Source organism: Nerophis ophidion, linkage group LG20 (genome assembly GCF_033978795.1).
Source record: "Nerophis ophidion isolate RoL-2023_Sa linkage group LG20, RoL_Noph_v1.0, whole genome shotgun sequence".
In the NCBI taxonomy this organism is placed as follows: domain Eukaryota; kingdom Metazoa; phylum Chordata; class Actinopteri; order Syngnathiformes; family Syngnathidae; genus Nerophis; species Nerophis ophidion.
The window spans coordinates 18,593,258-18,608,395 of record NC_084630.1 but is presented as its reverse complement, the minus strand read 5'-3'; the positions used below and the strand labels follow the sequence as shown (position 1 = coordinate 18,608,395).

The 15,138-nt window shown below is 41.0% G+C and overlaps 1 protein-coding gene across 1 annotated transcript in view; it reads right to left on the bottom strand.

Annotated features, from left to right (window-relative positions):
• The window catches only part of LOC133538821 (FERM and PDZ domain-containing protein 1), a 161,517-nt gene that overhangs the window by 47,897 nt on the left and 98,482 nt on the right, over window positions 1-15,138 (bottom strand). Inside the window, exon 7 of the mRNA XM_061880636.1 lies at window positions 11,647-11,751. Coding sequence (XP_061736620.1) covers window positions 11,647-11,751 — 105 coding nt within the window. The remainder of the gene's footprint in view (window positions 1-11,646; window positions 11,752-15,138) is intronic.

Here is a 15,138-nt window from a genome sequence, read left to right as displayed (position 1 = left end):
ACAGTACGACTGTGCTATTCAGAATGTATTCCTTGGTCTTAGCTCTCATGCTAATTGTGTTTGTTTCACCTTTTTGTGCCCTCGTGCCAAGTTTAGTTTATCTGTTTGTCTACCTAGCCTTCCATGTTAGCGCTTTTGTATGCCTTTTGCTTAGGTCCAGTGTTTTTGTTCTTTAGCTCCTGTTTGTTACTTAAATAAATCATTTAATCTTACCTTTGCTGTGTTCATGTCGAAGCATCCACCAGCCGTAATAGATACCGTATTTTTCGGATTATAAGTCGCATAATAAAGTCGAAAAAACATATATACGTCGCACTGGAGTATAAGTCGCATTTTTGGGGGAAATGTATTTGATAAAATCCAACACCAAGAATAGACATTTGAAAGGCAATTTAAAATAAATAAAGAATAGTGAACAACAGGCTGAATAAGTGTACGTCAGGGGTCACCAACCTTTTTGAAACCAAGAGCTACTTCTTGGGTACTGATTAATGCGAAGGGCTACCAGTTTGATACACACTTAAATAAATTGCCAGAAATAGCCAATTTGCTCAATTTACCTTTGATAAATAAATCCATATATATATATTAAAAAAATGGGTATTTCTGTCCGTCATTCTTTTGTACATTTTTTTTCCTTTTATGAAAGGTTTTTTTGTAGAGAATAAATGATGAAAAAACCCCTAATTGAACGGTTTAAAAGAGGACAAACCACGAAAAAAATGAAAACACCATTTTGAAACATAGTTATCTTCAATTTCAACTCTTTAAAATTCAAAATTCAACCAAAAAAAACGAAGAGAAAAACTAGCTAATTCGAATCTTTTTGAAAAAATTCAAAAAATAATTTATGGAACATCATTAGTAATTTTTCCTGATTAAGATTAATTTTAGAATTTTGATGACATGTTTTAAATAGGTTAAAATCCAATCTGCACTGTGTTAGAATATATTACAAATTGGACCAAGCTATATTTCTACCAAAGACAAATCATTATTTCTTCAAGATTTTCCAGAACAAAAATTTTAAAAGAAATTCAAAAGACTTTGAAATAAAGATTTAAATTTGATTATACAGATTTTCTAGATTTGCCCGAATTTTTGGGGGGAATTTTAATCATAATAAGTTTGAAGAAATATTTTACAAATATTTTTCGTCGAAAAAACAAAAGCTAAAATGAAGAATTGAACTAAAATGTATGTATTATTCTTTACAATAAAATAAAAAAATAAATACTTGAACATTGATTTAAATTGTCAGGAAAGAAGAGGAAGGAATTTAAAAGGTAAAAAGGTATATGTGTTTAAATATCCTATAATCATTTTTAAGGTTGTATTTTTTCTCTAAAATTGTCTTTCTGAAAGTTATAAGAAGCAAGGTAAAAAAAGAAATGAATTTTTTAAAAATATTTTCTTGGATTTTCAAATTCTATTTGAGTTTTGTCTCTCTTAGAATTAAAAATGTCGAGCAAAGCGAGACCAGCTTGCTAGTAAATAAATACAATTGAAAAAATAGAGGCAGCTCACTGGTAAGTGTTGCTATTTGAGCTATTTTTAGAACAGGCCAGCGGGCGACTCATCTGGTCCTTACGGGTTCCCGACACTCATGTACTAGACCAGGGGTCGGGAACCTTTTTGGCTGAGAGAGCCAAGAAGCCAAATATTTTTAAATGTATTTCCATAAGAGCCATATAATATATATTTTTTATCACTGAACACAACTAAACATGTGCATTTTTAAGTAAGACCAACATTTCCAGAGTATAATAGGTCTCTTATTCTTTGTAATAACATTGATATTCTGAAGCTAACAGTGGAGGGGGCGTGCCCGGCGGGTCTGCAGCGAAGCGGGGTGTTGCCACGACCGGCCTCGAAATCAGCAACAGGTGCATAGATGGCCCACCTGGGCCTTGTTATCTAATCACCTGTCGCTCTGTTTATAAGCAGCAGCCAGGAGGAGAGACTGGGTTGGGGCTGGAGCCGGAGTGCGAGCGAGAACGAAAGAGAAAAAGACAATTGCTGGAAAGCAACTGAGAGACTTATTGAAAAATAAAAAAATATTGTAACCCTGAAACAGGCTCTCATGTCGGTGCTTGGTGGTCTGAAGAACCCCTAGGAGGGCAAGCCCTAAACTAACCAATAATAAATAAATCACTTCTTACCTTTTATGCAACTCTTTGAACAAGTGCGGTAGAAAAAAGGATGGATGTATTCAAATGCATGAGTATGTTTTATATTTTGAACGTTATTTTTAACACTTTGAGTACAAGTGGAATTATTCAATACTTATTGTGTTAAGCAGTGTCAGCTAAGATTTATCAGAGAGCTAGAAGGAGTCATCAAAAGAACCACACCTGGCTCGCGAGCCATAGGTTCCCTACCCCTGTGCTAGACCCTCTCGACATCCATTGCATCCGGTTTCCCCTAGAAGGGGAGTTACCCACATTTGCGGTCCTCTCCAAGGTTTCTCACAGTCACTCATCAACGTCCCACTGGGTTGTGAGGTTTTCTTTGCCCTTATGTGGGCTCTGAACCGAGGATGTGGTCGTGGCTTGTGCAGCCCTTTGAGACACTTGTGATTTAGGGCTATATATAAATAAACAATTGATTGATTGATGCTAACATGCTATTTAGAATACCGTATTTCCTTGAATTTCCGCAGGGCATATAGTAAGCACCTGCCTTGAATTACTGCCGGGTCAAATTCGCTTTGCAAAATAATTAGCGCATGCTTAGTATCGCCGCCCGGTCAAACTTGGACGTCACGAGCTACACTTCCCCTTTCAAAATGGAGGAGGCTGATTTCAATACCGGTAATTTGAAATCGCATAAAGGGAAGAAGATCAAGAGCTATTCAGTAGGATTTAAGGTCCGAGCTTACATCACCAGGCATGTGATTTGAACTTTATGAAAAAAGACTGAAAATAAGCCGGGTGCAGATCGACAATTAAACGTGCAACAATTAGCAAAAAAAAAAAAAGCACCATTTAAAGATGTTTTAGTGTTTCATGACCATAGTTGTTGGCGCGTATGGCAAAGAGATTGTCACGCCTGTAAGTTATGTTTTGTTTTTGGTCATGCTATGTTTAGTTTTTGGACATTCAGTCACGTTTTTCACTTCCTGGTTCTGTTTGTTTCCATGCCAACGCATTAGTTCCCACCTTGTCACGCCCCTGCCCTCAGTCCCACACCGGTTCCTGATTATCACAGCCAGTATTTAAGTAATTTTCTTTCTGTTCATCATTCTGGCTGTCACAACTTGGCTTGGACATGGATTGTTTCTTCGATGCAGATGAGGATCAACACGGGCGTGAGTACATAGTTGTTTATTATATGATATGGATGGATATACAAAAACTGGGAAAACAAAAACACTTGCTCAATGGCATGAAAGACAATTTAACTATAAACTTAAACAGCTTGATGGCAAGACTAAAGACATGAAACAAAAGAGTGCACTGTGGCATAAATACATAAACTCACACTCGCACCCACCCTACCCATGCTGTCCCAACCTTCACGCCCTCGTCCACAGTTCCATGCCGTGTAAGTTTATGTATTTATGCCACAGTGCACTTTTTTGTTTCATGTCTTTAGTCTTGCCATCGTGCTGTTTAAGTTTATAGTTAAATTGTCTTTCATGCCAGTGAGCAAGTGTTTTTGTTTTCCCTGTTTTTGTATATATTATATAATAAACAATTATGTACTCACGTCCACGCCTCGCCCATGTTGATCCTCATCTGCATCGAAGAAACAATCCATGTCCAAGCCAAGTTGTGACAGCCAGAATGATGAACAGAAAGAAAATTACTTAAATACTGGCTGTGATAATAAGGAACAGGTGTGGGACCGAGGGCAGGGGCGTGACAAGGTGGGAACTAATGCGTTGGCATGGAAACAAACAAAACCAGGAAGTGAAATACGTGACTGAATGTCCAAAAACTAAACATAGCATGACCAAAACCAAAACATAACTTACAGGCGTGACAGAGATGGATCAAGATTTTAACACACATTGTAAGGTCGGAAATAAATATATTTTAATTCATATTTTTAGAGATAAAAAGACATATTTCCGACTATAGACGGAAAAATCACATGCCTGCATCACACTCAAATTTTTACTGCATGCCTTTGGTAAGTGCCGGAGTGAGAAGAGGTTTTAAAATAATTAGCGCATGCTTACTTTTACCGCATGCCTTTGGTAGTGAAGTGTGAAGTGAATTATATTTATATAGCGCTTTCTCAAGTGACTCAAAGCGCTTTACATAGTGACACCCAATATCTAAGTTACATTTAAACCAGTGTGGGTGGCACTGGGAGCAGGTGGGTAAAGTGACTTACCCAAGGACACAACGGCAGTGACTAGGATGGCACAAGTGGGAATCGAACCTGCAACCCTCGAGTTGCTGGCACGGCCACTCTACCAACCGAGCTAAAATATGAATTTTAATTCATATTTTTAGAGATAAAAAGACATATTTCCGACTATAAAAGGAAAATTCACATGCCTGCATCACACTCAACTTTTTACTGCATGCCTTTGGTAAGTGCCGGAGTGAGAGGAGGTTTTAAAATAATTAGCGCATGCTTACTTTTACCGCATGCCTTTGGTAGTGAAGTGAAGTGTGAAGTGAATTATATTTATATAGTGCTTTTCTCAAGTGACTCAAAGCGCTTTACATAGTGACACCCAATATCTAAGTTAAATGTAAACCAGTGTGGGTGGCCCTGGGAGCAGGTGGGTAAAGTGTCTTGCCCAAGGACACAACGGCAGCGACTAGGATGGCACAAGTGGGAATCGAACCTGCAACCCTCAAGTTGCTGCCACGGCCACTCTACCAACCGAGCTATGCCGCCCCAAGTAAGTGCAGGAGTGAGAAGAGGTTTTGAATTAATTAGCGCATGCTTACTTTTACCGCATGCCTTTGGTAAGCGCAGGAGTGAGAAGAGGTTTTGAATTAATTAGCGCCCCGGCGGCAATTCAAGGAAATACGATACATTGTACATATTGCATCATTATGCTTTTATTTTTGATCTCATTTAATTTCCTTTAAGTCCTCTTAATTTGATTAATACAGTATGTGCAGGTCTCATGACACATTGTCTGTATGTAATATTGACTGAGCACAGTCATTTGATAGTAGGCTATTATAGCTAATATGGACAATAACATCAGCCTCCATTATAAGGCTTTTATTATTTGCGGCTCCAGACAGATTTTCAGTCCAATGTGGCTCTTTCAACATTTTGGGTGTCTAGCACATGGGTGTCAAACTCTGGCCCGCGGGCCAAATTTGGCCCGCCGTGTAATTTCATTTGGCCCTTAAGGTAATATCAAATTAAGATTGGAGCTGGCCCGCCGGTATTATTCAGCGGCGGTGCCTCTGTAACACCGCCTTCACCGCTAATACTCATACTTGCCAACCCTCAGGATTTTCCCGGGAGACTCCCGAAGTTCAGTGACGCTCCCGAAAATGGTTAAACAGCACGCTCTTAATCAAAAAGGACTGGGTTCAAATCCCAGTCAGATCAATCGGTAACTAGGAAAGCTTTTATATCATAGTTTACTGAGACAGGTTCTCAATTAAAAATTTCATTGGGGCCCGAAATCTCCCTTTAAGAAGACCAAGGATGTCTGAGTGGTCAAAACAGGTATCTCCCAATCAAAGAGGACTGGGTTAAAATCCTAGTCAGGTTGATCGGTAACTAGGAAAGATAGAGTGGGAGGAGTTAAAGGGGAACATTATCACCAGACCTATGTAAGCGTCAATATATACCTTGATGGTGCAGAAAAAAGACCATCTATTTTTTTAACCGATTTCCGAACTCTAAATGGATGAATTTTGGCGAATTAAACGCCTTTCTGTTTATCGCGCTGGAGGCGATGACGTCAGAATGTGACGTCGCCGAAGTAACACACCCGCCATTTTCATTTTCAACACATTACAAACACCAGGTCTCAGCTCTGTTATTTTTCATTTTTTTGACTATTTTTTGGAACCTTGAAGCCATCATGCCTCGTCGGTGTGTTGTCGGAGGGTGTAACAACACTAACAGGGAGGGATTCAAGTTGCACCACTGGCCCGAAGATGCGAAAGTGGCAAGAAATCTGCCGCCAGACCCCCATTGAATGTGCCGGAGTGTCTCCCCATTTTACCGGCGATGCTAAGGCAGACATGGCACAGAGATGTATGGATAACCTGCAGATGCATTTGCAACGATAGTCAACGAAATCACAAAGGTGAGTTTTATTGATGTTGTCTGCCAGCTAATCGATGCTAACATGCTACGCTAATCGATACTAACATGCTATTTACCGGCGGTGCTAAAGCAGACATGGCACAGAGATGTATGGATAACCTGCAGATGCATTTGCAACTATATTACGTTTCCTTCCACCCACATTTAATGCGAAACAAAACACTTACCAATCAATCAATCAATCAATCAATGTTTACTTATATAGCCCTAAATCACTGGTGTCTCAAAGGGCTGCACAAACCACCACGACATCCTCGGTAGGCCCACATAAGGGCAAGGAAAACTCACACCCAGTGGGACGTCGGTGACGATGATGACTATGAGAACCTTAGAGAGGAGGAAAGCAATGGATGTCGAGCGGGTCTAACATGATACTGTGAAAGTTCAATCCACAATGGATCCAACACAGTCGCGAGAGTCCAGTCCAAAGCGGATCCAACACAGCAGCGAGAGTCCCGTTCACAGCGGAGCCAGCAGGAAACCATCCCAAGTGGAGGCGGATCAGCAGCGTAGAGATGTCCCCAGCCGATACACAGGCAAGCAGTACATGGCCACCGGATCGGACCGGACCCCCTCCACAAGGGAGAGTGGGACATAGAAGAAAAAGAAAAGAAACGGCAGATCAACTGGTCTAAAAAGGGAGTCTATTTAAAGGCTAGAGTATACAAATGAGTTTTAAGGTGAGACTTAAATGCTTCTACTGAGGTGGCATCTCGAACTGTTACCGGGAGGGCATTCCAGAGTACTGGAGCCCGAACGGAAAACGCTCTATAGCCCGCAGACTTTTTTTGGGCTTTGGGAATCACTAACAAACCGGAGTCCTTTGAACGCAGATTTCTTGCCGGGACATATGGTACAATACAATCGGCAAGATAGGATGGAGCTAGACCGTGTAGTATTTTATACGTAAGTAGTAAAACCTTAAAGTCACATCTTAAGTGCACAGGAAGCCAGTGCAGGTGAGCCAGTACAGGCGTAATGTGATCAAACTTTCTTGTTCTTGTCAAAAGTCTAGCAGCCGCATTTTGTACCAACTGTAATCTTTTAATGCTAGACATGGGGAGACCCGAAAATAATACGTTACAGTAGTCGAGGCGAGACGTAACAAACGCATGGATAATGATCTCAGCGTCTTTAGTGGACAGAATGGAGCGAATTTTAGCGATATTACGGAGATGAAAGAAGGCCGTTTTAGTAACGCTTTTAATGTGTGCCTCAAAAGAGAGAGTTGGGTCGAAGATAATACCCAGATTCTTTACCGTGTCGCCTTGTTTAATTGTTTGGTTGTCAAATGTTAGAGTTGTATTATTAAATAGAGTTCGGTGTCTAGCAGGACCGATAATCAGCATTTCCGTTTTTTTGGCGTTGAGTTGCAAAAAGTTAGCGGACATCCATTGTTTAATTTCATTAAGACACGCCTCCAGCTGACTACAATCCGGCGTGTTGGTCAGCTTTAGGGGCATGTAGAGTTGGGTGTCATCAGCATAACAGTGAAAGCTAACACCGTATTTGCGTATGATGTCACCTAGCGGCAGCATGTAGATGCTGAAGAGTGCAGGGCCAAGGGCCGAACCCTGGGGAACTCCACACGTTACCTTAACGTAGTCCGAGGTCACATTGTTATGGGAGACACACTGCATCCTATCAGTAAGATAAGAGTTAAACCAAGACTGGGCTAAGTCTGACATACCAATTCGTGTTTTGATACGTTCTAATAAAATATTATGATCGACGGTATCGAAAGCAGCGCTAAGATCGAGGAGCAGCAACATAGATGACGCATCAGAATCCATCGTTAGCAATAGATCATTAGTCATTTTTGCGAGGGCTGTCTCCGTGGAGTGATTTGCTCTGAAACCGGATTGAAAGGTTTCACATAGATTGTTAGACGCTAAGTGTTCATTTAACTGCTCCGCAACAATTTTTTCAAGGATTTTTGAAATAAAGGGAAGGTGAGACACCGGTCGGTAGTTTACCATGAGGTCAGGATCGAGGTTAGGTCTTTTAAGAAGAGGATGAATAACCGCTTTTTTGAATGCTAGGGGAACAATGCCCGAGGAGAGTGATAAGTTTATAATATTTAGCACTGATGGACCTAATAATACAAAGAGCTCCTTGATCAGTTTCCCAGGAAGAGGGTCAAGAAAGCATGTTGTCTGTTTTATTCCATTTACACGTTGTAACAATTCCTCTAATGTTATTTCCTCAAAACGAGAGAAACTATTTTGGAGGGCAGTATCCGCCGTATATACCATCGTATCAGTGTTAATAGAACCCCGTTGTAGCTGGGACGCATTGTCTTTAATCTCCATTCTAATGACTTAAATTTTCTTACTAAAGAATTGCATAAAGTCATCAGCTGAGTGGGTTGAGCTACTGGAAGGGGTCCCTTGTTGGGTTAGCGATGCTACCGTACTAAACAAAAATTTAGGATCGTTTTTATTACGGTGGATGAGATTTGAGTAATATTTAGCTTTAGCTAAGGTAAGCATGCGTTTATAAGTTATTAAACCATCACTCCATGCTTGATGGTGCACCTCAAGTTTAGTCGTGCGCCATTTGCGTTCCAGCTTTCTACAGAATAATTTCTGAGCTCTAGTTTCTTCTGTAAACCACGGGGTGCGCTTTTTTGGAGCCTTTTTTAACTTTAGCGGTGCTATGTTATCAATGGTTTCGCGCAGGGTGTCGTTAAAGTTGTTAGTGAGGTTATCAATAGAGCCCACATACTTTGGGAATGGTGCCATTACCGAGGGCAGTAGGTCAGCAAGAGTTGTCGTTGTGGCCGTATTAATGTTGCGGCTGCTATAGCAGTTATTATTATTATTAGTTTGACGAACATGCGTCTGAACCTCGAATTTTATAAAGTAATGATCGGACAATACTTTAGTATACGGGAGTATCGTAACTTTGGAGACGGTGATACCCCTGACAAGCACTAGGTCTATCGTATTACCGTTGCGATGCGTGGGTTCATTTATTATTTGTGTGAGACCACAGCTATCAATTACAGTCTGGAGCGCTACGCACGGTGGGTCCGATGGGGTATTCATATGGATATTAAAGTCCCCCATTATGATTATATTATCGGCGTGTGTCACTAGATCAGCAACGAACTCTGAGAATTCATTGATAAAGTCCGAATAGGGCCCTGGGGGGCGGTAGATAACAGCCAGGTGTAGAGGCAGCGGTGTGACAGACTTCATAGTAAGCACCTCAAACGATTTATATTTATTATTTATGTTAGGACTAAGGTTAAAGTTTTCGTTGTATATTAGTGCGACCCCCCCACCCCTTTTAAGCGGACGGGCAATATGCGCATGTGTAAAGTTAGGAGGACATGCCTCATTTAGCGCAAAAAAGTCGTTTGGTTTAAGCCAGGTTTCGCTGAGACCGATGACGTTAAGATTGTTGTCTCTGATAATATCCTTAACTAATAACGTTTTGGGAGACAATGATCTTATGTTTAAAAAACCTATATTATAGGTAGTGGGCTGTTTTAGGGAGTTTTTGATCAAATTATCCGTAGTAGCAATATTAATAATGTTGTGTTTATTATGCCCAGTGCATTTAGTATAGTTACGACCATATCTAGGAATTGATACGACAATAATTTTCCGATTGTTTGTTTGTTGCTTTGATAAACTGCACGCATCATAGTTAGCCACCTCAGTAAAACACATGTCCAACTCTGAAACACTCAAAGCAGAAAAAACTTGTTCTAATTTAACTGACTCCTTACCCAGACCAGTAGTCTCGCAATTTCCATTTAAATCCGTCTTCAGGATGGAGGGAAGTGGTGTTCTGTGGGGATTAGCCTTCTGCTTTGTTTTTAGCCCCGCTCGACATCCGCGATTCCGATCACACCGCTGGCGTCTGCTCCGTAGACGGCCCCCGCTGCTACTATACTCCCCTGCTTCACAGGCCGCTGGATGTAGCCGCCGACGTATTCCCATGCTAGTTAGCATGTTTAGCACGCACGCGTCTATCAGTCCAAAACGGCCCGATATGTCCACATCCAGAAGTGTCTGGTGGTCGTACGTGATCACGGAGTGACCACGATGTGAGCCAGCCATAAAGTCTGTGGAATTGTCCGGTATTTCTGCCAAATGTTTCATCTTTAGCAGGAACTCCGCGAGGACGCAGCCCGTCTGGGCGCCGCCATCTTGGAAAATCGACAGATTTAAATTGCTCCAGTGTCAAAAGATGCGAAAGTCCTGATCGTTTGGTCCGCACATTTTACCGGCGATGCTAACGCAGCTATTCGGCCATGCTATGGCTATGAACGGCGTCAATAGCTATTCGCTCAATAGCTTCAGTTTCTTCTTCAATACTTTCATACTCCAACCATCTGTTTCAATACATGCGTAATCTGTTGAATCGCTTAAGTCGCTGAAATCCGAGTCTGAATCCGAGTTAATGTCGCTATATCTTACTGTGGTATTCCCATTGTTTGTTTACATTGGCAGCACTGTGTGACGTCACAGGGAAATGGCCAGTGTCTTCGCAGAGAGCGAAAATAAGGCACTTTAAAGCTTTATTTAGGGATATTCCGAGACCAGTAAAATTTTGAAAAAAACAACAAGCCACTGGGAACTGATTTTTATTGTTTTTAACCCTTTTGAAATTGTGATAATGTTCCCCTTTAAAGTTCACCCGGACAACAATACTGGGGGTGTGTCTTGAAGGCACTGCCTTTAGCGTCCTCTACAGCCTGCCGTCACGTCCGCTTTTCCGCCATACAAACAACGTGCCAGCACAGTCACATAATACATCCGGCTTTAACACACACAAGTGAATGCAAAGCATACTTGGTCAGCAGCCGTACAGGTCACACTGAGGGTGGCCGTATAAACAACTTTAACACCGTTACAAATATGCGCCACACTGTGAACCCACACCAAACAAGAATGACAAACACATTTTGGGAGAACATCGGCACCGTAACAGAACATAAACACAACAGAAGAAACACCCAAAACCTCTTGCAGCACTAACTCTTCCGGGACGCTACAATATACACCAAACCCCGACCACCCCCAATTTTTATTCAAATTGTATTTGATATGCCATTGTTATTTTTTTAATTATTATTATTATAATTTGAAACTCGATTTTGCTTGTCACTATAAAGTTCTATAAGCCTTGCTTGTTCAATATTCAATGCAAAACTTGTTTGGGTCCCTATTAAAAGGTTAATTTGTTCAACCTTGGCCCGCGGCTTTGTTCAGTTTTAAATTTTGGCCCACTCTGTATTTGAGTTTCACACCCCTGGTCTAGCACATCCATGAAAAGCTGCAATATATTTTCCTTAAAGAAAACAAAACAGAGTCTAGAAAACATAGTGATAGTTCCAAGCTGGCCAAATAACGTTGGCTGACTCACCTGAGCGTGTCCATTGACTTCCACTTCCTCCGCAAAGTGAACCTTGACCGGGTTCGACTTGAGCTTGGCTCTTTTTTCAGGCGTAATGAATGAAGACTTCGGGCCCTGGAAGATACACAAGGTTTTTTTTGGGTTTTTTTTTATCAGATCGCAGCACATTGAAAGATTACAATTAAAGACAAAATCTACGAAAAACAACAACAATCACAAAAAGAGCCAAAAATATGACACATTTTGAAATATTTGATAATAATACATGAATTTTTATGTACAAATAATCTCTTTTGCAAGTGTGTCCTGACACATATACTATATTTCCAAAAGTATTTGGCCACCTGCCTTGACTCACATATGAACCTGAAGTGCCATCCCATTCCTAACCCATAGGGTTCAATATGACGTTGATCCACCTTTTGCAACAATTACAGCTTCAACTCTTCTGGGAAGGCTGTCCACAAGGTTGCAGAGTGTGTTTATATCAATTTTCCACCATTCTTCCAACAGATGGAAAAGTGGGATTCATCACTCCAGAGAAGGCGTCTACACTGAAGCCATTCTAATTCATCTCAAAGGTGGCATGGCGTAGTGGGTAGAGCTGCCGTGCCAGAAACCTGAGGGTTGCAGGTTCGCTTCCCACCTATTGACATCCAAATCTCTGCCATTGTGTCCTTGGGCAGGACACTTCACCCTTGCCCCCGGTGCCGCTCACACTGGTGAATGAAAGATGAATGAATGATTGGTGGTAGTCGGAGGGGCCGTAGGCTGTAAACTGGCAGCCACGCTTCCATCAGTCTACCCCAGGGCAGCTGTGGCTACCGATGTAGCTTACCACCACCAGGTGTGAATGAATGATGGGTTTCCACTTCTCTGTGAGCGATTTGAGTATCTAACAATAGAAAAGCGCGATATAAATCTAATCCATCATCATCATCATCGAAGGTGTTCTATCGGGTTCAGGTCAGGACTCTGTGCAGGCCAGTCAAGTTCATCCACACCAGACTATGTCATCCATGTGTTTATGGACCTTGCTTTGTGCACTGGTGCACGGTCATGTTGGAAGAGAAAGGGGCCCGCTGAAAACTGTTCCCACAAGGTTGGGAGCACGGAATTGTCCAAAATGTTTTGGTATCCTGGAACATTCAGAGTTTCTTTCAGTGGAACTAAGAGGCACAAGCCCGACTCCTGAAAAACAAGCCCACACCATAATTCCCCTTTCACCAAATTTCACACTCGGCACAATGCAGCCCGAAATGTAGCGTCTCCATTGCTCTTAAGTCCAGTGGCGACGTGCTTTACACCACTGCATCCCACGCTTTGCATTGGACTCGGTGATGTATGGCTTGGATGCAGCTGCACGGCCATGGAAACCCATTCCATGAAGCTCTCTGCGTACTGGACGTGGGCTAATTAGAAGGTCACATGAAAAGTCTTTGCCCGATGCGCTTCAGCATCGCTGACCCCTCTCTGTCAGTTTACGTGGTCCACCTAACTTGGTGGCTGAGTTGTTGTTGTTCCCAAACTCTTACATTTTCTTGTAATAAAGCTGACTTTTTTTTTTTGGCTTATATCCGAAACCCTAAAGTTTCTGTACTTTTTTTTGAAAATTCTAGCCAATGCTGTCAGGGGGGTATTGTGGATTGAAGTACAAAATAGAGACACTTTGGTTTGTGAAATAGAGAGTCATTTGTTTAGTTGGCAAGGCACGGCTCAGGCAGGGAAAACGGGGTACATCACACACTATTGGGTTGCCAACAATCCGGCATTTTAAAGAGATGCCATCGAAGGAATGGACATCTGTGGCTGTTAGGACCTGTTAGATATGCCAGGCCATTCTCTGTTTGGATCTGGGGTATTTTTTTCTGTGTTTTTGGTTCACTTCCTTTCTTGTGCTTTTATTTACTTTCCACTTCCTGTTCTGTTTGTGTCTTCACACTGCCTGTGTCTTCACACTGCTGCTTGGCCCTGTTTTCATCACCCGGGGGTGATTAGTTTATTAGTTTATTAAGGATCCCCATTAGTCTACACCGCAGTGGAGACTATTCTTCCTGGGGTCCAGGCAAAAAACATCACACAACCACAGAACAAACGATTAAAATGCAGTACAACATGATCCAATAATAAATTGTCATAATACAAAAATAGCAACAACAAAGAACCAAAAAATACTAATAAATGTTGTTACATTATAATTTTCATACCAAAGATAAAAATAGCACTATAAAAATAGATATACTGTATACATTTTTGCAAAAATAAAACAAAGAACCAATGGCGTAAAATATACACATTAGTGTACCAAGGACAAACAATAAGTGACAAAAAAGTATCATCCTTCCATTTTCTGCTGCTTATCCCATAATCAATAAAATACTCAATAGTCAATAAAAACAGTCATGACATTAGGTACAATCTAGAATAATCTCTTTACGCAATCCTTCTCCTTTTAGTCTATTCTTAAAGCCCACTATGCTGGTGATTGATAGCAGATATTGTGGAAGTCTATTCCAGTAAGTGATTGCCCGATACATTACAGTCTTTTTCAAAACATCACTTTTGGGTTTAAGACGGGTGAGAGCACCTCTTTGGGCTAGCCTGGTACTGTAGTTGTGACTGTCACTGGCAAGCAAGAGCTGAGAATACAGATATGAGGGTTTATGGTATGTATAGATGTTTTTTAAAAATAGAATCAAACTACAAGCCAGTCTTTCAGCAACTTTCATCCATGACAATTCATGATGCATGATCTCAATGCCGGTCCTAAATGAGCAATGGAGAGCTAGTCTGGCAGCTCTCTTTTGGGTAAGCTGGATTTTATTTAGATCTTGTTTAGCTGCATTAGACCAGATTGCTGGGCAGTAGTCAATATGTGACAATACAAGGGCTTGTATAACTTGCTTCATAGATGTGTTAGTTAAAAAATAGGCACTTCTTCTGATGATTGAAATGCTTCTGCTCATTTTTGTTACTATTTTTTTAATGTGAGTGGCCCAAGATAGTCTTTCATCTATTGTAACTCCCAGCAACCTGGCCTCTTTAACTTGTTCAGCATGAACTCCGTTCAGAGAAACATTTAATATGCGTTCCTTTCTATGAGCATGTTTTGAGCAAATAACAAGACATTTTGTTTTGGAAATATTAAGTTTCATCTTATTTTCTGTAACCCATTTTGAAATCCGCATGACCTCATCTTGTAGTATAGTGCTCAGGTCGGTGCAATTATCTGCATGTGCATATATTGTTGTGTCATCTGCGTAAATTGCACAGCAACTATTCTTTAAAATACATGACATATTATTTACAAGTATTGAGTATAATAAGGGTCCCAGGCAACTTCCCTGTGGAATACCACAATATGTTTTAATATTTGAAAGGGTTCCATTGAACATGACACATTGCTGTCTGTTGACTAGGTAGCTTTTCATCCAGTTAATCGCTGAGAGTTTAAAACCTTAAGCAGACAGTTTTATAAGTAGTAGTTTGTGGTCAATAATA